The following is a 19,578-nucleotide window of genomic DNA, read 5'->3' on the forward strand; positions in this document are numbered from 1 at the left end:
CTTCTGCGAGAGCACTGGCTACACATTTACAGAAGTCGTGATTCAGGAACAAGGCGGCTGGCGGAAACGTCCCCCTGCACTTCCGGCGTCCACTGCGGCAATTGCTGAACCACGGCAAGCACGCAGGTGCGTGTCGGCTGGGAACGCGGCCTTTCCGCTCGCGCAGGCGCCGGGCGCCACTTCCGGGACCAAGCTAGGGGAGCACCCAGAAGCCCCCGCGGCAGAGCGAGGTCACCCGGCGTTTCCCGAGACCTTGGCCCGGCGCCGGGGGCGTGGCCTGCGGGGGCGTACCCGCGGCGCTCCGCCAATCAGTGAACGGCGGCCCGCTAGTGCGGGGCCACGCCCCTGCGGCTGGCACGGACCGTCCCTCCCTGGAGACGCGAGCGAGCATCAGGGACGGAGGAAGCCGACGACAGGGGACACAGTCCGCTGTCGCTTCCGGAAACCCACCTCCACCGCGCAGCCCTCCGCGCGTAGCCTGACGGGAAAGCGCCGCCAAGCGGCCGCCGCGGGGCACGCTGGGATCTCCCTGCGGCCTTCCCGGAAGTGTGTGTGTGGCTTCCTGCCCCTGTTCGCGCTAACTTCCGCCCCTGTGCCGGAAAGAGGGAGGTGTGAGGAGCGGAGCCGGCGGTGGTCACGTGGCACCACTGCGGAAGCAGCGGGAGAGGGGCGGGGTAGTGGGCGTGGCGGCCCGGTCACGAGTGGCCGGAAGTGGCGGCCTCTGCAGATCAGCGGAGATGGGGACCTCCCTGGACATCAAGATCAAGAGAGCGAATAAAGTGTATCACGCCGGGGTGAGTGGAGGGGCGCCCTGCGGTCCTGCGCTGTGACGGGCTGGGGGCGTCCGCGGGCGGGCGGAGTCCAGCCCCGAGCTGTCGCTCCTTACGGGGCTGCAGAAGGTGTGCTTCAGGCCCTGGTCAGTCCCACTTTCGTGGTTTTAGAATGCAATCGCCCTGGTTCTACGCCCTGGAGACACCAGCGATTGAAACACCGCTAGCGTCTGCATACAGTTGTGTGCAGTGTTTGGCCATACAAATGCAGTGTGCATGCCGAAAAGGAAGACATCCCGGTGAGCATCTTAAATGGATGCTGAAAACCGGAGACCTGACAGTTATAAAGATTCCAGTGACCCACACCACTTCCACCCTCACCACACAAAGCCAGATTCAAAGATTCCCCTCCCCCTAAAAACCCAAACACCACCAAGGTACCATCATCCCGTATAAAAGGGACTCTAGACTCTATGGCAAGATGCTAGATCACTACCAAAATACTTAATCAGAATATGAAGGAAACAGGGAAACAGCCTGTCCTGCCTCTGAGGGAAACTGTCAACCCATTGCCATATTCTTTTTGTTTTGTTTTGGGCTTTTTGGTTTGGTTTGGTTTGGTTTGGTTTTGGTTTTCAAGGCAGAGTTTCTCTGTGTAACAGCCCTAGCTGTCCTGGAACTCACTCTGTAGACCATGCTGGTCCTGAACTCACAGAGAACCGCCTGCCTTTGCTTTCTGAGTGCTGGGATTAAAGGCCTGTGCCACCACCTAGGTGCCAGGATACACAAAGCCCAGGGTTCAGTCCCTGGCGCTGCATAAAGCCAGCCGTGGTGGTGGGTGCCTGCACCCTTACCATTCAGGAGTTAGAGGTAGGAGGATCACAAGCTCGTGGTCACCCTCATCTGCATACTGAGTTTCATACAGCCTGGGATCCAAAAGGTCCTGTCTCAGAGACGATAAGGGGCCGGAGAGAAGGGTCAGCCGTTAAGAGCAGGTATTTTCTTTTGGAGGGGATCCACGCTGGTTTCCAGCACCCATGTCAGGCCACTCAAAACCACCTGGAACTCCCACCCCAGGGAATCTGACACCTCTGGCCTTCACTTGCACCTGCACTCACACGTGTCTACTCACAAACACACGTGCTGAACTTTGCCATAGTAACTTCAGAAGGTGTAGCCATAAAGTGTGGCTGTGCACATGGACCTGCCTGTGTGCACGAAACAAAATGAAATGTAGCAGAATCCTAAGACTTCTGAATCCAGTTGGAAGTTATGTGGCTCTACTTTTCCCCAGTTAATATTTTGTAGAGATAAACTTTATATTTAGATACATACACATTAGAGATATAATTTGGATACAGCAAAAACCAGCCCTTTATTTTTCTATTTATTTATATGTTTGTTTTGTTTTTCAAGAGAGGGTTTCTCTGGGTAACCCTGGCTGCCCTGGAAGTGTCTCTGTGGACCAGGCTGGCTTTGAACAGAAAATATTGGGGTCTTCATACCGAGACATATGGCCTCTGCAGCCTTGTTCCCAGGGCACCCACCTTCTCCCTAAAAGTCTTCCCATCGGGTGAAAACCTGACGTCTAGTCCCATAGTTGGAGAACATTTTGCTTTCCTGTGGGAGTATGTCGTATGTTCCGTAATAGCCTGTGCTTGGGTCACCTGCTCACGGCAGAGCCTCTGTCCTTTCCAGCCGTAAGACGCTCTGCTGGAGGCTCTCAGTGACGTGTCAGCACAGACGAGAGAATATCTGATTTGCTTTTTTCCCTGTTCCTTCTTTAACGTTTACTTATTTATATGTGTATGTTAGTACATACATAACACACACAGACAGACACTGAGTCCATTCTTTTCTGTCCTGGGGATCAAATTCAGTAGTGCTTGGTGACTTGGTACTTCCCTGTTTCTTTGTCTGTCACTGCAGCTGAGGCTGCCTTTGAACTTGCAACAGTCCCCTGTAGTAGCATCTGGAGTGTTGGGATTGCAGTCAAGAGTCCACCCTTTTATCTCTAAGTCCAGGACTCTGAGTCTCGTTCTCATCTGTAAGATGGAAACAGATCTACTCAAACTGAGAGGTGATACTTCCAGGCTAACCATGAATGTGCCCTGCGGTAGACTCAGACGCTAAGATGGTTCGCTCACCCTCAAAGCTGTACTCCACCAGTGGCATCCCCAGTGTTGCCAAGCACTGCACTGTTGTCAGACCACGCCCACCGTGGACTGAGGGAGGGCTAAGGTCACATGCAAGCAGGCTGTGCAGAGTCTAGCATTGTGTAGCCCCAAGGTGACGCTTGTGCCTTTGTATGGTGCAGTGACAGGTACTTGAAACGGACATGTGCATGACATTGTGAGTTATGTTATGCCTTCAGGGCACTGGAGGAGCCTGCAGTAAATCTTCTTGTAATGTAAATAGAATTCATTTGTTTTTATGAATTCAGAATGCCTTATTCTTAAATCTGATAACATGTGCTCATGAAAGTGATACCATTGAATACTACACTTGTGAAGTATAAAGGAGATACACTGCGAGCCCAGCCAGGTTACTATGACAAGGTCTGTCTGTGCCATGGGGTGGTCACTGTTACCTACCCACCCCCCAGAAGACCCCAGAACTGCACGTCCATTTGTCTTATGTGGCGTGGGCATGGACGTAACGTCTTTAAACTAGAGTAGAAGTCTTATGCATGACAGCTAGTTATCTAGAAGGAAAAGTTGCAGAATGGAAGTCCTATTTAAAAATGGAAGCACAGGCTGCTTTTTAGAGGATCCTGGTTTGATTCCCAGCATCTACATGGTGGTTCACAACCAACTCAGGATCCCAGTTCCAGGGGATCCCATACCCTCTTCTGACCTCCAAGGGCTTACACTCAGATAAGACACCCATACTCATGAAACAAGATAAATAAATCTTTAAAAAGAAGAATACATAATAGTCTACGTTATTGTGCTTGTTTGAATGAGAATGGCCCCCGCTGGCTCACATATTTGAATACTTGGTCTGTAGTAGGTGGAATTGTTTGGGAAAGTTTAAGAGCTGTGTCGTTGTTGGAGGAGGCAGCAGCACTGGGGTTTGAGGTTCTGAAGCCCACACCAGGCCCAGTCTCTCTGTTGGTTGTGAATCAGGATATTAGCTCCTGCTGCCATGCTCCCCACTGTGATGGTCCTGGATTCACCCCTGGAACTCTAAGCAAACTCCCAATTAAACACTTGGTTTCGTAAGCTGCCTTGACCATGGTGTCTCTTCACAATAACAGCAGCGACTAAGAGCTGTCCTGCTAGATTGCTAACATGAACTGTAGCGCTGTAAGTGTGTAACGGACGTCTCTGAACTAGGAGGACTGCAGGGTCTTGTGGAGGGCACTGCACCTTTGAAGAAGCACAGTGGACCTCTCTCCTCATTTGTCACCTGATACTCCTGAGAAGGCTCGTTTCCTGATTCATTACCTAGTCCTCATGAAGTACATGAGAGATGTGTTGAGAATTATCCCAGCCCGTCTGACAGTTGGGCTACAGCAAACTTGTCTTTGTGACCCTGTGCTTGCCACAGCTGCTCCTGTGCTGGCCTGGACACTGGGTCGCCTGCCTGTCCCTGCAGGGTGTTTGACTTGGGCTCTGCAGCTGGATAGGTCTGAGCATGCCGTGTGCCCTGCACATCAGGGCTGCTTGTACTTTCTCCCTCCTGAGCCATTGGTTGTTCTTCCCATCTTCCTCCTGCCCCAGCTCTATTCTGAGTTCTCTTCCATGCTGCTCACTCGGCCCTGGTGTGGCCTGAAATCTGCATTCTTCACCCAGTTGTTAGTGCTGCAGCCTGCAGCGCCTGCTGTGTAGAGAGTCAGCCAGGACCATTTGGCAGTTGGGCCCTGTGTTAGTTTCTTCTCATATTGCTGAGATAAAATGCCCTGGCAGAGGCAGCTCGGTGAAACAAGGATTGGTTTTGGCTCCCAGTCCACTGTGGAATCCATGGTGAAGGGGCTCAAGGCAGCTGGTCAGGCAGCGTCTGCAGTCAGGAAGCTGAGGATGTGAGTGCTCAGCTGCCCGTCTCGGTGTTGTTCTTTCCTGTAGTTAGGGTGGGATCCTCGCCTCAGTTAACCTCATCTGCATAGTCCGCACAGGCCGCCCAGAGCTGTCTCCTATCAGGTTGACACTCAGCGGTCACCACCACAGCCCCTCTTTCTACTGTTTCCCATTTGCTGGGCCCTCCCCACTCAGCACCCCATCAATGCCCCGGGCGGAGTCAGGTCCTAATGGTCTGTCCTTGCCTTCCACTGCAGCATAGCAGAGTGCTTTGTAGGTGGTCCTGGTGCCAGCTCAGAGGACGGAGTTCATAGAGGAGTGGGAGGGCGTGTGTGACTGCAATTGAACACGGGACAGTCCTCTGTGACAGCCGTCCCTCAGCATCATGTCTTTGCCCTTGACTACTGACTGACCTTTTAGCAGGGTGGATCACTTACGAATTCAAAGCGAAGCCGCTCCTCTGCCTGCTCTCCTCATCACCTCAGTTCCAGTAGTGCTGCTAACACGTGCTGTTTTCTCTGTAGTTTCTTCTCAACCCCAGGCATTACTCTAGGCTTCAGCTTATTATCAGGAGAACGAGTTTCTTCTATTTCACTCGCGTGCGTGCAGGTCAGAAGATAGCTAGTGCATTTGGTGCTCTCCTGACAGCAGGTGTGGTGCCTTTACCTGCTGAACTCTCTGGCAGCCCTAAGGCCGACATTAGTAGACTGGGAGGAGTGCAGCACTGACATCTCTCCAGCTCTGATGGGGCTGAGAACTCCTAGAAAGTACAGTTCATTCACAGCCTCACTCTTATTTCCCACCCAGCCCGGGAAATTAATGGTGGTTGGTTTACTTGCTGGGCAGGGTGGGCAGGGTTGGGACATCTCCACAGAGTGTGTGAGTCTCTAAGCAGGATTGTCCAGGGAGCTGTGCTGTGCTGACTGGAGGCTGTCTCTTGTCCCCAGGAAATGCTGTCTGGTGTGGTGGTCATCTCCAGCAAGGACTCTGTCCAGCACCAGGGAGTATCTCTGACCATGGAAGGGACTGTAAACCTCCAGCTCAGTGCCAAAAGTGTGGGCGTGTTTGAGGCCTTTTACAACTCGGTGAAGGTAAGAGCCAGCGCAGCGCTGACGCTGTGTGCTGTGGTCACGCTGCAAGGCTCACAGTCCGCACACAGCCCTCAGTCAGTGTGCAGTGTGTGTTTCTCTGTCCTGCTGGCAGACGCTTGCACATGCCCGGCCCGACTGTGCTGGGGTCAGAGGAAACCACTAACTTCAGTCGTCCCAGGGCAGAGCTCCAGAAGTGCTCGTGGCCCATTGTCCGTGTCTGTGGGTCACACTTGTACACTGCTCCTGCTGAGCTCCACACCGAAGGGAGACACACTCAGAGCAGGGAGCACTTGCATGATTTTATTGTTTGCGGTAGAGTTTATATTCTAGAAAGTTTCCCAAATTTAGGATTTTCCCCTGAAGGCCATTGAGCTCTTGTAGAGGAAGAACATGAGCTTATTTAGGTTTAGTAGTATCCTGCCTTTGCATTTGTCTAATTTTGGTCCACTAGTGATTCTCTTGGGGTGATAGCAAACCAAAGCTCCGAAAGCATGCAGCCAGTGGGAGGTGGAGTCCATGCTTGTGGTCCAGTCCTCCGGAGGCTGAGGCAGAGGGTTATACATGGAGACTCTATCTAAAATAAGATGAAATAAAATAGAAATTGTAAAAATTCGACTTCCTGAGTGATAACCCTATTTTCCTCTCTGTGGAGCCCTCTGAGGACTCGGTGTGGGGAGCTGCAGTGCTGAGGCCTGGGGAGGCCGAGGCTGTGGGAACTGGAGCAGTGCTGAGAGATGCCGGGTTGGGAGCAGCCCTGGGCCACATGTTGTCCAGCCTGGCCCCACAGCATCAGTGCTAGCCTGCTTACTTATTCTGTAGATGGCGTTCTTAGGACAGTCCAGTGAGGCCTTTGAGCAGGACACAGGCACACCTGGGTTCAGCTCCTGCTGTGTACAGCACCATAGTGCCCGGTGTTTGAAATGAGCTGTGTTGGACAGGTGAGATGGCTCAACTGCTGACAACCTGGATTGGATCACTAGGACCCACACAGTGGAAGGACCACACTGAGCTCCAGAGTTGTCCTCTGACTTCCACGTGCACACTGGTACGTGTGTGCGCCTCACACACACTCACGCACACTAAATTAATTAAGTGTAGTAAGGAAATATTTTAAAAAATGAACCATTGTTGCGCAGACTTAAAAACAGAAGCAGCTTACTGTTTGTGTCCAGCCGGCACACTGGAAGCTCGGGAGCATTCAGGTTCCCTGGTATAGCATGACTACAGGGGGAGACAGACACAGTGTGCTGATGGCTGAAGCTGATTTCTGTTGACAGCCGATCCAGATTCTCAACAGCACCATAGACGTGCTGAAGCCAGGAAAGCTCCCCAGTGGCAAGACTGAGATTCCCTTTGAGTTCCCTCTGCATGTCAAGGGCAGCAAGGTGCTGTATGAGACTTACCACGGCGTGTTTGTCAACATTCAGGTGAGTTCCTGCTCCACATACCGGAGGCACCGTTATCTTCCTGCTGAAGACCAGCTTGACTGTCTTCCTTCACTGAAATAGCAGAACTCAAGGTTCTGATAATGGCTTGATTCCAAGACTGCTTGTGTGCATGCTGTACTGATTTCTCATTCTGGCCTGCTAACTGCATTTCGTGTATGACTTACTGTTTGTGCGGTGCCTCACACATGCTGCAACACAGAGTTATACCCTGAGCCCTGTGACCCTTGTATGGAGTAGGAGCCATGGCTATAACTTCTTCCTTAAAGTTCCTTTGTTTCTTTGCATTTTCTCAGGCCACACTGACACCATCAGGGGCGCAGATATGCTTCAGTCTCCTTCTGGCACCAGCGTTGACTTGTCTGTTTTATTCTTATGAATATCCCTTTGTGTAATACCCAAAGGCTGCGCTTCAACATAGGCTGTATTCTTCATTGAGCAAACCTTGTAAATGAGGGGAAGTGAATTTATGACTTCCTGTCTACCTCTGTTGGTAAGGGATGGCTTTCACAGTTGCTATTGTCTCAGGAGCAGAGCCCAGCCATGACTCAGCCAGAGACAGAGCCTCTTCCTTCATTCCTTGCAAAGAAAGGTACTTTTGTGTAGTCTGCCTTGCAACAGCTCCCTTGCTAAGTAAGAAAACCCAGCAGTCATAGGATGTACAAAGAGGCAGGAGATTGGGAAATTGTTTGATTTGTCAATCAAATTTCAGTTGATCACATTTGGACTTAGTAAATGCCACTCATTTGTTTAAAATCTAGCACATTAAAAAAAATATTTGGGGGAATTAACTAAGGGTTTATTCTAATGTGAGTTTCACAAATTGCTTGAAAATCCGTCAAGGTGAATGACATAAAATGGTGTACTGTATTGCAAAAGCTACCTTTCTCTCAAGAAAATGTTCTCAGCCCTTCTTATACACCTGTTTCAAGCAATAACACACACACACACACACACACACGAATGCATATATATGCACACTTAAAACAAATCTAAAAAACAAAAATGGCGCTGGAAAGAGGTCCCAGCAGTTAAGACTGGGTACTGCTCATGACTGCCTGGACTGCAATTCAGGATGATCCTCATGCCTCAGGTCTCTATGGGCACCTAAATGCCCAAAGACACATACCACACATATACCTAATTTTAAAAACCGAGATCCGCCTGCCTCGGATTAAAGGCATGCGCCACCACATCCTGGGAAAAGCTTTGCTGTTAAGTCCTCATACTTCCTCAAACTCTATAGACATAAGAAACTTCTTCATTTATAATCTGAGCTGTATTGTAGCACCATAATATAAAAATCGTAAGACAAAATAAAGGGTTTAAAACATAACCTACTTTAAACTCCTGACTTGCCAAGGCTTTCGAGTTACTTCTGACTGAGTTCTCTTGTGGCCGTACTGACAGAATTTTGTATTACAGCTCAGAGCAGTACCAGTGAGTTTCAGGACAGCCAGGGCTACACAGAGAAATCCTGTCTCAAAAACAAACAAACAAACAAACAAACAAACAAACAAACACTAGTCTCCCTTTCACAGTTAAAATACTGTACGTGTGGGGGGCTGTGTATTGGAGAGATGGTCCAGAGGTAAAAGTACTTACTGCTCCTGAAGAGGCCAAGAGTTCAGGTCCTAGCACTCAGAGCGGGCAGTTCACAGCCACCTGTAACTCTGACTCCAGGGAAGTCCCATCACTTGCATATATCCACATAGACACCCATACACAACACAGCATTTTAAACCTCTAAAAAAAAAATCCAGCCCTGTATCTCCTTTGATAAGGTTGCTGAAGCCTGGCCTCCTGCTGCCCTCTGACCTCCTGGGACTCGCTCCTCCTGATCATTGCGCAGGACCTGGGGGAGTCAGTTACAGAGTCAGAAGACACAGGGTTTACAGCGCAGCCCTGCCGTCACATTGCACAAGGATTTGGTGTAGGTTTTGTAGTGGGCGGGGGTCAGTTCAAATCCCACCTCTCTCGAGCCTCCTCCAGCAGCTTACCCGACTTGGCTGCTGGGTTAGTGAGAGAATGACGGGAAGAGCTGGGCACAGTCCTGTCACACGGAATGTCGCACAGTGCGTTCTGCGGAGTGCTGAACACAGGAGTTGATGGCTGCCTTATGGTCTTCGTTCGGTTTGTCTGTCGAGACAGGGTTTCTCTATGTAATTGCCCTGCTGTCCTGGAGCTCACAGTGCTCCACTTGCGCTCTCTGGAGTGCTGGGGCATGCACTAGTAACAACTCTTAAAACGTTTCTTTCATGTGTGGGTGTTTCCCTGCATGTGTGTCTATGCTCCATATGCAGCAGTGACCGTGCCGGCCAGAGGAGGGTTTCAGATCCCCTGGAACTGGAGTTAATAGGGATGGTTTTAAGCCACTGTGTGGACACTGGGATCAAATCCAGGTCCTCTACAGGACTAGCAAGTGCTTTTAACCACTGAGCCATCTCTCTATCCCCCTTGTAACAGCTTGTATATCAGTACTGTAAGTTAATTGAGACAGTAGGTGAGGGAGGCCTTGACCCCTTCTTGAGCATAACATAGAAATTACCCTTTTTGTTTCACCTTGCTGCCCCCCCAGCAGATCACATGATTCATTGATTTATAAGTGATGTGTGTGTGCGCACATGCACGCACACACATCAGTCCTCTGTAAGCTTGTCTGGTTTGGGGAGAACAGATTGCATTCTCACTAGAGAATATACATACCACACATACACATAATAAATAAATTTTTAGATCCTTGCATGTAAGAGATGATTCTTATAAAAGTGCTTTTTCTCCCTTGTAGTACCTCAGATATACAGGAACCTATCTCATGTAGAAAGGTTGTTTGTAAGACTGGAGTGTCTTATAAGAATCTTAGCTATTCTAGATATGAAAATAATTTTTGACATAATTCAAAAGTTTTTCCTATGTGATTAGAGCAACAGAACAGGTAAGTTGGTTAAACAGGAGTTTTATGAGGGTCTGAGGTCTAATTTATGATGCTGAGAATGGAACCTAGGGCTGTGTACTTTTTTGGAGGGGGTTGGTTTGGAGACAGGGTTTCCCAGTAGCTATAGAGCCAGTCCTGGAACTTGCTCTGTAGACCAGGCTGACCTTGAACTCACTTCCAGACTGTCTAACAGAGCTCTGCACACATTAAGCAAGTGTGAGTTGGCCACACCCTGACTCCCTGAAGTTTTTTCCTAATGTCTAGCACTAGGGTGGTTTCTGAGCTGCCTCAGCTCATGGCCAGGGATTTATGATCACAGTTCCTGTGCCACAACCAAGTAAGCTTAGAGACCAGTTCCTGAGGAGGACAGGATGCTCACAACAGGAACTCTAGCAGTGACGAGCTCAGAAAAACCACCACACCCTCCACAAAATGGACAAGCCAAGGCAAAGCCAGTGTCTTCTGCGCGCCTCTCTCCTACCCATCTGGAGAGTGATGGACAGGGCTGGGAGGATGGCTGAGGACATGGAGCTTAACCACAGTTCTCTCTCTTCTCTGTGTCTCTGTGTTTTTAACTTTTAAAAATACCACCTTTATTTCTTGGTTAAATACATAGAAATAGTTCTTAGGATTTCCTGGAGTTCGGTTTGTTTTTGTGTTATTTTCATGCTGCCATCCATGGCTTCTTGTTGGTAAGTGAGAAACTCCTCAGGACAGCGTGCTGAACTTAGCTCTGGTGCCCACACCTAGTATACAATGGGGTACTTGGTGGGGGAGGTGCCCGACGGCTCCTGGACCCCATCACAGGTCAGCCTCCGTGTCCACGGGCTGTGGTTCGTCTGGGCTCACACGGGAGGGGGCTAGCCAGCCGCAGTGGAGCCTTCCAGCCCCGGAGCTCTGCTGTCTGCCTGGGGAGCGGCTGCGCGTGCTTTCCTTAGATATGCCCTTACTTTGGATATCAACTGTGTGAAACACATCCACTGTCCCCATGTCCTTAAGAGAGGTTGACTGTCACTCTATGTGTTGTATCTACTGAGCTGGTGTTTCTCTCCTGCTTCTCCTCTAGTACACACTGCGCTGTGACATGCGGCGGTCCCTGTTGGCCAAGGACCTGACCAAGACCTGTGAATTCATCGTTCACTCTGCTGTAAGCCTCACCCCGGGATCCCAGGCTCTTCTGTGAGCTGGGCTGGCTCCGGTTCACAAGCCAGTAAGCTGGGTCTGCCGGGGCACAACAGTGACGTAAGCCCCAGCATGGGCACTGTTTCTGTAGCCCAGTAATGCCCATCTTCTGGGTCTGCAGCCCCCCTTAGGAAATGCCACTCTACATCACGCAGTAGGCATACTGTTTGTCCTGCAAAGGAGATGTCCACCTTGGCCCTCAGTTGCAGTGACTGAGACAAGTTGCTGTCGTGCTGCGCCCCGTGAGAACACAGGGACTGTGCAGGCCCAACTCTTTCTGATGACCACACGTTTGGCCTATATTCTGCAGTAACAAGTTTTTTTAATGCCTTTCCATGCCATCTTGGGTAGCTGGTCCCTTACCACCACTGCTGCAGCCACTTGAGGTAGTTCATAACAAGTCCCCATAGCCTACATCAGTGGTTCACAGTTTGTTGTGGGTCATGACCTCTTTAGAGGGTCACCTAAGAATGTCGGAAAATACACATATCTATATTACAGTTCATAATAGTAACAATATTAGTTATGAAGTAGCAATGAAAATAACTTTATGGTTGGGGATAACCAGAACATGAAGAATTGTATTAAAGGGTGCAGCATTAGGAGGTTGAGGACCACTGCCCCCCATGATCACACGGAATCAGCAGTAACAATACATGTGTGACACATGGCGATGGGTGCATCCCCAGCACAGTCTCTCGGGCCTCACAGAGGCAGCCACATGCTGGCCTGTGTCCCCTGGGAGCAGCACTCTCAGCCCTGGCCAGCGGCCAGTTTGTCTCCTCACCATCCTGCTGCCCCTCCATCAGACTGGAGTGTCCAAGGGGTTCTGGGTGCGGTGCCAGGCAGGCTTCCATGTAGCCTGACCCTGTGAATGGATTCTGGAATGCTCCTAGGTAGACAGCACAGGCCAGTCTGGTTCAGCTCTGCACATAATGAGCAAGTCCTTGAGCTCCGTGTACCCTGCTTTCCTCAGTGTGAGGTGGCAGCAGTTCCTGTCTGCCAGCTTTACCGTTCTGTCCCCGGGATCTGACCTCCAGTAGACTCCTGGCCCTGGCGGCACAGATGAGCGGTCCTGGGTGGGTGGACCTGGGTGTGTCTGGAGTCAAATCCCTCCAGTTAGTCTCCTGTGCTGCCCTTCATTTGAGTCAGAAGGAAGAGCTGCTCTCTCCAGCCATGGGTCCTCGCCCTCTGACTGTGGTTTTACCTCATTTCAGCCTCAGAAGGGGAAGCTGACCCCAAGTCCCGTTGACTTCACCATCACCCCGGAAACCCTGCAGAACGTCAAAGAGGTACTCCTTCCTTACTCCTACTTGTGTGTCATGACTTTCCTGGTAGCTTGACCCAGTGACGTTAACTGCTCAGTTGTTCTTTAGTTGAGAATGGAGGTCTTGGTGACAGGCTTCTGATGCTGTTTGTACCCAAGGGGTGTTCTCAGACTGGTTTCATATTGAACTCAATAATTACTCAGAAAAAGGACAGCACTTTTCTAGACTTCTCCATGCTTCTGATGTCGTGTTCATGGAAGGGTGACGTCTCACTGTATCGCACAGGCTGACCATCTCAGATTGCAGGCGTGCATCACTGCACCTGGATGGTCTCCTTCTGCCTGTGCACCGAGTGCCATACTCCTTCCCCATTTCCCTTGGTGTGCGGAGCCTGCAGGGGGCCCTGGCCTCTCATCCCCTCCGGAGGCTTTGCAGTCTCTCAGTGGCGTTCAGTCAGACAGAACTGTTGGTGGGAGTGGACAGCAAGGACACGGACCAGCATGAGAACAAAGGATGCTTGGATCTTGGTAGTAGCTCCCAGCAAACCTGCTGGGTCATCTGTTCCAGGCAGTGGTTACTGTGGCCAGCCTCCTTGGGTTAGCACTTTGCACCACTACCAGAAAAGTTCCCGCTTTTTGACTTTTAATAAATGGCTCTATCTCACAGCTAGTAGTGTCCTCTGCAGCTGTGGTGGTGTCCCCTGCAGCTGTGGTGGTGTCCCCTGCAGCTGTGGTGGTGTCCCCTGCAGCTGTGGTGGTGTCCCCTGCAGCTGTACTGGTGTCCTCTGCAGCTGTACTGGTGTCCTCTGCAGCTCTTTACTCAAGTCTGCATTTTGCTCATTGTCATAACTGGGCTGAAGGCATGTCTGGGAGATTTGGGACACTGGAGTCATGGCTGATGTCATTCTTTGCAAGGTGTGTCATAGGGAGCCCTTTTAGAAGGTTCTGGAAGGAAGTAACCATCATGTCCCATGCCCTACCTGCTCTACCCCATGTGAAGTCTTTTCTTTGACCCTCCATGTCCCCTTCTGCTGCAGACACAGCGCCCTTGCCCCATGCTTTCCTTTCCCAGGCTCCACACATGGAGCAGAGCCCTCTTCCCTTGCCTTTATGCTCTTCATAAACTTGAGGGTCTTTGGTGTAGATTTATTGGTAAGATTGTCTGCCCTGGCCCTGGTGAGACTATTCTCCTGAGTGTCAGTGTGCACTGGGTTCTGTCAAGCGTGTTCGGGGAGTGGCAGGTGTGTGTAGGTGGCCTTTCTTCAGGCCTTCTATCTGTTCTAGGTGAGCACTGTTTGTCATAACAGAAACGTTTATGCTTACTATTGGAAAATGAGAAACGTGCTTTATTCCTATTTGTTTATTTTGTTTTGAGACAGGGTTTCTCTGTAGCTTTTGAGCCTGTCCTGGAACTCGCTCTGTAGACCAGGCTGGCCTCAAACTCAGAGATCCGCCTGCCTCTGCCTCCCGAGTGCTGGGACTAAAGGTGTGCACCATCCCCGCCAAGCACATGCTTTATTTTAAATACCTTGTAGAACACGTAGTTATTTATAACGTATCACTGGCGGGTTTTCTTCTCTAAGTAAAAACAAGGAATTTGGGGGGACGAAGAAGAAGAAGTGTACAGAAAATGTGGACAGGCCGGAGCTGAGGCTGAGTAGTGCAGGGATGTGCATCTTACACCAGCACTGCAGAGGAGCACACGTGTCTGGAAGACTCTTGAGAGCACTGGAAGTCGCATTGTCATAAGCTGCCTGGAGCTGTGTGAGCCTCCGCTGTTAGCGAGTTTTCTAAACAGATGGCTTATTTTCCCCGTATTTGTCTTTCACTCACATTTCTAGAGGGTTCGTCAGGTAAGAATCACTGGTGTTTGAGAGCTTAACCAGTCTGGTGGCCTCCTGCCTCCATGTGAATGCTGGGATGACAGGCACGTGCTGCCGTTCCTGGCTTGTGGTGCTAGAAATTGGAGCCAGAGCTCCATGCACTGCCAGGCAAGCAGTCTTCTCGCTGAGCTGTATTATTCGTAGTTCTCATGAGTAGATGCAGATGTAATAACATTTTGGATATACTGCTAAAATTTTTGCATGTGGCTACCAGAAAAATTTAAATTATATTCATAAGCAATTACAAATTGTAATGATTTTAAATTTGTGGCTTCTCTTGAGTCTACTGGAGAGTGGGACATGACAGGCAAAGACGCCTACAGTGATTGTCCAACTCTTTTCTCTCAGTGCCACTGCCCAGGTCCCCTTGGCCAGCTTCCTGTCTACAGAGAAAGGTCCCAAAGCTTTTCATCAAGCGTCGGGAAAACCGCTCTTTCAGCATCCTTGAAATAACTGGCTTCAAACTCGCCTAGTTGGGAACACTGTAAAACTGACTACCTCGTTTTCTTCTTAAATCTTTCCTTTTTTCTTTTTCTTTATTTTTCACCCTGGTGGTGGTTGTCCTTAAACACCCTTGTCAGCTTCTCAGGCTTTTTACAGTTCCTGTCCTATCGCCTGTAAAGGAGGCAGGGGGTGGGTTCTCCAGAGCTAGTCCTGTCTGTCTGTCCTCCTGTCGCCTGTGAAGGAGGCAGGGGGTGGGTTCTCCAGAGCTAGTCTGTCTGTCTGTCTGTCCTGTCCTGTTGCCTGTGAAGGAGGCAGGGGGTGGGTTCTCCAGAGCTAGTCTGTCTATCTGTCTGTCCTGTCCTGTTGCCTGTGAAGGAGGCAGGGGGTGGGTTCTCCAGAGCTAGTCTGTCTGTCTGTCTGTCCTGTCCTGTTGCCTGTGAAGGAGGCAGGGGGTGGGTTCTCCAGAGCTAGTTCTGTCTGTCTGTCCTCCTGTCCTGTCACCTGTGAAGGAGGCAGGGGGTGGGTTCTCCAGAGCTAGTTCTGTCTGTCTGTCCTTTATGTGCATAGATAGTTGAGGAGTCAGTCTGATGTCCACTGAGAGATGATAACACTATTTGTTATTCCTTCTTGTTTTGTACACCAGGTTTCCACAGTTTCTAGAACAATTACCCAACTTAATCTTCAGATTTTATTTGTGCCAAAGCAACCGGGATCACTAACAGCTCTTTTCCTCGGTTCCTGATGTCTTCTTGTCTCTTTTTATCGTAGAGGGCCTCACTCCCCAAATTCCTCATCAGAGGCCACCTAGACTCCACCAGCTGCGCCATCACACAGCCCCTGACGGGAGAGCTGGTGGTGGAGCATTCGGACGCTGCTATCCGCAGCATCGAGCTCCAGCTGGTCCGCGTGGAGACCTGTGGTAAGGCTTCTAGACTTCAGTGTTTGAGCCTGGCCTGTCACCCTCGGGCAGGACTGGAGAGGGTGGAGGGCTGGGTAGTTAGAACACAAGGCTCACCTCAGAAGTCTCTGCTCTTGGAGACAGATGTTCTCAAGCTTAGCTGTGTTCATTCTGGAGCTCGCTGATATGGACCTGCCTAAGTTCTGTTCTCAGTGATTCCAGTTCAGGTGTGGAGTGGTTCCTGGGAATTGGGAACCCAGCTTGAAAAATGCCTCCCTTGATTCCTGGGAGTGGCATAGGAAGATCCTAGACCCTGTGTGGAAACCGGTGACCTAAGGGACGCAGCAGCACACCATGAGTATGGCAGCCTCGTGTTGCTAAACTGATGGCCATGTGCCTGTGCTTAAGAAATGTCTTAGAATGGCTTTGGGCTACAGAGATACCTCTTTTGCTCTGAATGTGCTTCCCAAAAGCTGTGTATTAGGAATTTGGTCCCTAGTACAGCGGTGTTGAGAGTGAGAGCTGGGGGGAGGGGTGACTGTCCTCACGACGGGTTACGGGGTTGTCTCAGGAGAGTAGGGTCATAATATGGAGCTCTCCGGTGGCCTCTGTCATATTATAGTATAGTATAAAGCCATCAGATGCGGAACACATGCCTGTCCTCTGCTCTTGTGTGTCTGTGACAGATGTGTGTAGGTACATGTGAGGCTATAAAGGATCATTTGGTTGGAACTGTGATGTAGGTACTGGGAAAAGGACCTGGGTCCTCTACAAGAGCAGGCAGCGCTCTCAACCACTAAGCTGTCCTGTCCTGTGGACTTAACATGGTGGAGAGCAGCACATCATGTCTGTAACAAAGTGACCCGCATGACCCTCGTGGCCTGCTCACCCAAAGACCCCACTTGCAGACAATCATTGGAATCTAATTGGGGCATTAGGTTCCCAGACCTGAGCCAGTCGTGGTGATGTCTGAGGGAATGAGCAGTGGCAGGGAGGGAAGCCTAGCCCTGGAGAACAAACTGGGGCTGTGGGTAATGTGCTGATGCTGCCCAGCACTGAAAGGTTTGCTGACCAGTTCGCTCTGGTGTCATGGTATCCTGACCCTGTGGAGTTTTCCTCTTTCCCCAGGGTGTGCAGAAGGCTATGCACGCGATGCCACAGAGATTCAGAATATTCAAATCGCTGATGGGGACATTTGTAGAAGCCTTTCTGTCCCTCTGTACATGGTCTTCCCCAGACTGTTCACATGCCCGACACTGGAGACCACTAACTTCAAAGTGGGTAAGCAGTCCATGCCTGACCTGCGAGACCCACAGCATTCAGCCTTTGGTTACTCCTCTGCGTGAGAAGCTGCGTATGTGGGACACTAAAGCCTACTGAAAGCCCCCTTTCAAAGCCAGACGTGAGCCAAGCAGGGAGCACATACTCTATAGAAGAAGCCTTCACAGTTGTCAGACAGGCCGTTTGTGCCTGACTACCTGACAAGAGACAGTGAAGGGAGGTGGGCTGGTGTGGGTCACAGTTTGGGAGTTTAGTCCTTTGTGGTAGAAAAGCCACTACTGGAGGCTGCCTGCTCTCATCAAATGGAGCACACGACAGAGGTGATGGAGATGAATGCTGGTATCAGGTTTGCGTTCTTGATTGTTTTCTTTTTATTCAGGCCAAGGCCCCATCCCATGGTTGGTGCCACCCATATTCAAGGCAGGCAGGGCTTCCCTCATCAGCTGAACATCTCTAGACTGTGTCCCTCACACGATTCCAGATGTAGTCACAGTGACAGTAAAGATGAACACAGGTCCTTGACTGCACGACACCAAGACACATCATCTTAGCATTCCTCCAACTTAAAGTCCCATGACTTAAGTTTAACACGGGTCTAAAGACCAGAGTTTCTTCCGAGACTCAACTGTGAATGAATCCTTGTCAGATCAAAAAATAAATCGAATACTCTCAACATAGGCATAGAACAAATATTCCCATCCAGAAAGGGAGCAACAACAGGGCCAATACAAAAACAAAATAAAACAAAAAACTTGAAGCAAAGCAATACTAAAACCTAGTGGGTTCAACCTTTTGTGAGCGGTCTAGCTCTTGGCAGCAGCACCTGGGCTCCAGGAGCTTCGGGTAGCCCCACCCATCCAGTCCTAGTGCACACAGCGATGTAATTGCTATCTTTGGCCAACTGTTTCTGCCTGCAGCTTTCCTTGGCAGGTTCCTCAGTCCCTGCCTCTCCAGCATTCTGGGGCTTCCCACTGCAGCTCTGGTATATCTTTAGAGCCACACACAGTGGCTTCTTTCAGGGCCTTTCTGCAGGGAACCTGACCCTGCCGTGCCCTGCCTTCCTCAGTAGCTTCTGAAACATTTGTACAAGCTTCCATAACACTATAACCATAGCATTTGGGTGTTTTGCATACCCGTAAAGCCAGCGTGGTTACTGCTGCCACGTTTTCAGCTCTGGCCGTCGTCTTCCACAGATGGAGTGGCCTCTGTGCTCATTGGTAACTGACCCTGCTTTTTAAAATGAAGTTTATTATTTTTAAGTATGCATATGTATATGGGTCTGTGTATGAGTATGTGTACCCCAAAATTGTGCCCAGAGCTCAGTTTCTGAGTGTGGTCCAGGATCTCTTTGCCCATACCAGCAATAAGCACAGGGGCACTTTTGTCTGGGATGCTTCCTCTTGACATTGATTCCGTGTTGGGATCTTTACCCACAAAGACTAGAAACCAGTGAAGGAAAACTTGTCTGCAGGAATGTAGACCAAGTGTTACAGCAAATGTCTCCGTAGCGGATATCAAAGGAACAGCAGTTGAATTAACATATGCTGTTTTCCTTTGCTAAACAACAAGAGAAGCACCAAGTCTTGTGTGCAGCATAGGTCATACTAGAGCTGACTCTGTAGCTCAGGCTGGTCTCATGCTCACTGCCTTCCTCCTGGAACAGCTTCTCAAGTGCTAGAATTATAGGTGTGGGCCACTCTGCTTGGCTTACACCACATGCTGACAAGACAGAGTTAAGTAGGAGAAGTTAGGGTGGCAGTCACAATCAGTAGGGGTCTCACTGTCCTACAGGGAGTACAGGGACACTCTGAAGAGGTGGAAGCAGAACCCGCACATTGCCTCACTGTTAGTCTGTTTTCCATGCTCAGTATGAGTGAGCCTCTCTGTCTTCCCTGCAGAGTTTGAGGTTAACGTGGTGGTCCTTCTTCATGCTGACCACCTCATCACAGAGAACTTCCCGCTGAAGCTCTGCCGGACATAGTCCAGCTCAGGAAGGGGACAGCCAGGTGGCCATATGGATGTCGACTCAGTCATCCGCTCACACGTGGACATCTGCTTGTCATCTGCTCACACGTGGACATCTATACCATCATCTGCTCACACATGGGCGACATCTATACCGTCATCTGTTCACACGTGGGTGACATCTATACTGTCATCTGCTCACATGTGGGTGACATCTATACCGTCATCTGCTCACACGTGGACATCTATACCGTCATCTGCTCACACGTGGGCGACATCTATACCGTCATCTGCTCACACGTGGGCGACATCTATACCGTCATCTGCTCACACGTGGACATCTATACCGTCATCTGCTCACACGTGGACATCTATACCGTCATCTGCTCACACGTGGG

General features: G+C 50.2%; 1 protein-coding gene across 1 annotated transcript; it reads left to right on the forward strand.

Moving 5' to 3' along the window:
* The first annotated feature begins 346 nt into the window (after positions 1-346).
* On the forward strand, positions 347-19,253 carry Vps26c (VPS26 endosomal protein sorting factor C). Its single transcript, XM_057765858.1, has 8 exons — positions 347-794; positions 5,737-5,880; positions 7,158-7,307; positions 11,327-11,407; positions 12,660-12,734; positions 15,805-15,955; positions 17,063-17,215; positions 19,114-19,253. Exons 1-8 carry the CDS (start codon positions 738-740, stop codon positions 19,194-19,196), a joined length of 894 nt encoding a protein of 297 aa, XP_057621841.1. The 5' UTR covers positions 347-737; the 3' UTR covers positions 19,197-19,253.
* Positions 19,254-19,578: the final 325 nt, after the last annotated feature.

The sequence above is a fragment of the Chionomys nivalis genome, chromosome 3, assembly GCF_950005125.1.
Source record: "Chionomys nivalis chromosome 3, mChiNiv1.1, whole genome shotgun sequence".
Taxonomy (NCBI): Eukaryota; Metazoa; Chordata; class Mammalia; order Rodentia; family Cricetidae; genus Chionomys; species Chionomys nivalis.

Bases quoted from the DNA above. Each gene is read 5' to 3' on its own strand.
- Vps26c (XM_057765858.1), top strand. From the start codon at position 738: ATGGGGACCTCCCTGGACATCAAGATCAAGAGAGCGAATAAAGTGTAT. The intron at 5,881-7,157 runs GTAAGAGCCAGC...TTCTGTTGACAG, and splicing joins CCTTTTACAACTCGGTGAAG to CCGATCCAGATTCTCAACAG. The intron at 7,308-11,326 runs GTGAGTTCCTGC...CTTCTCCTCTAG, and splicing joins GCGTGTTTGTCAACATTCAG to TACACACTGCGCTGTGACAT.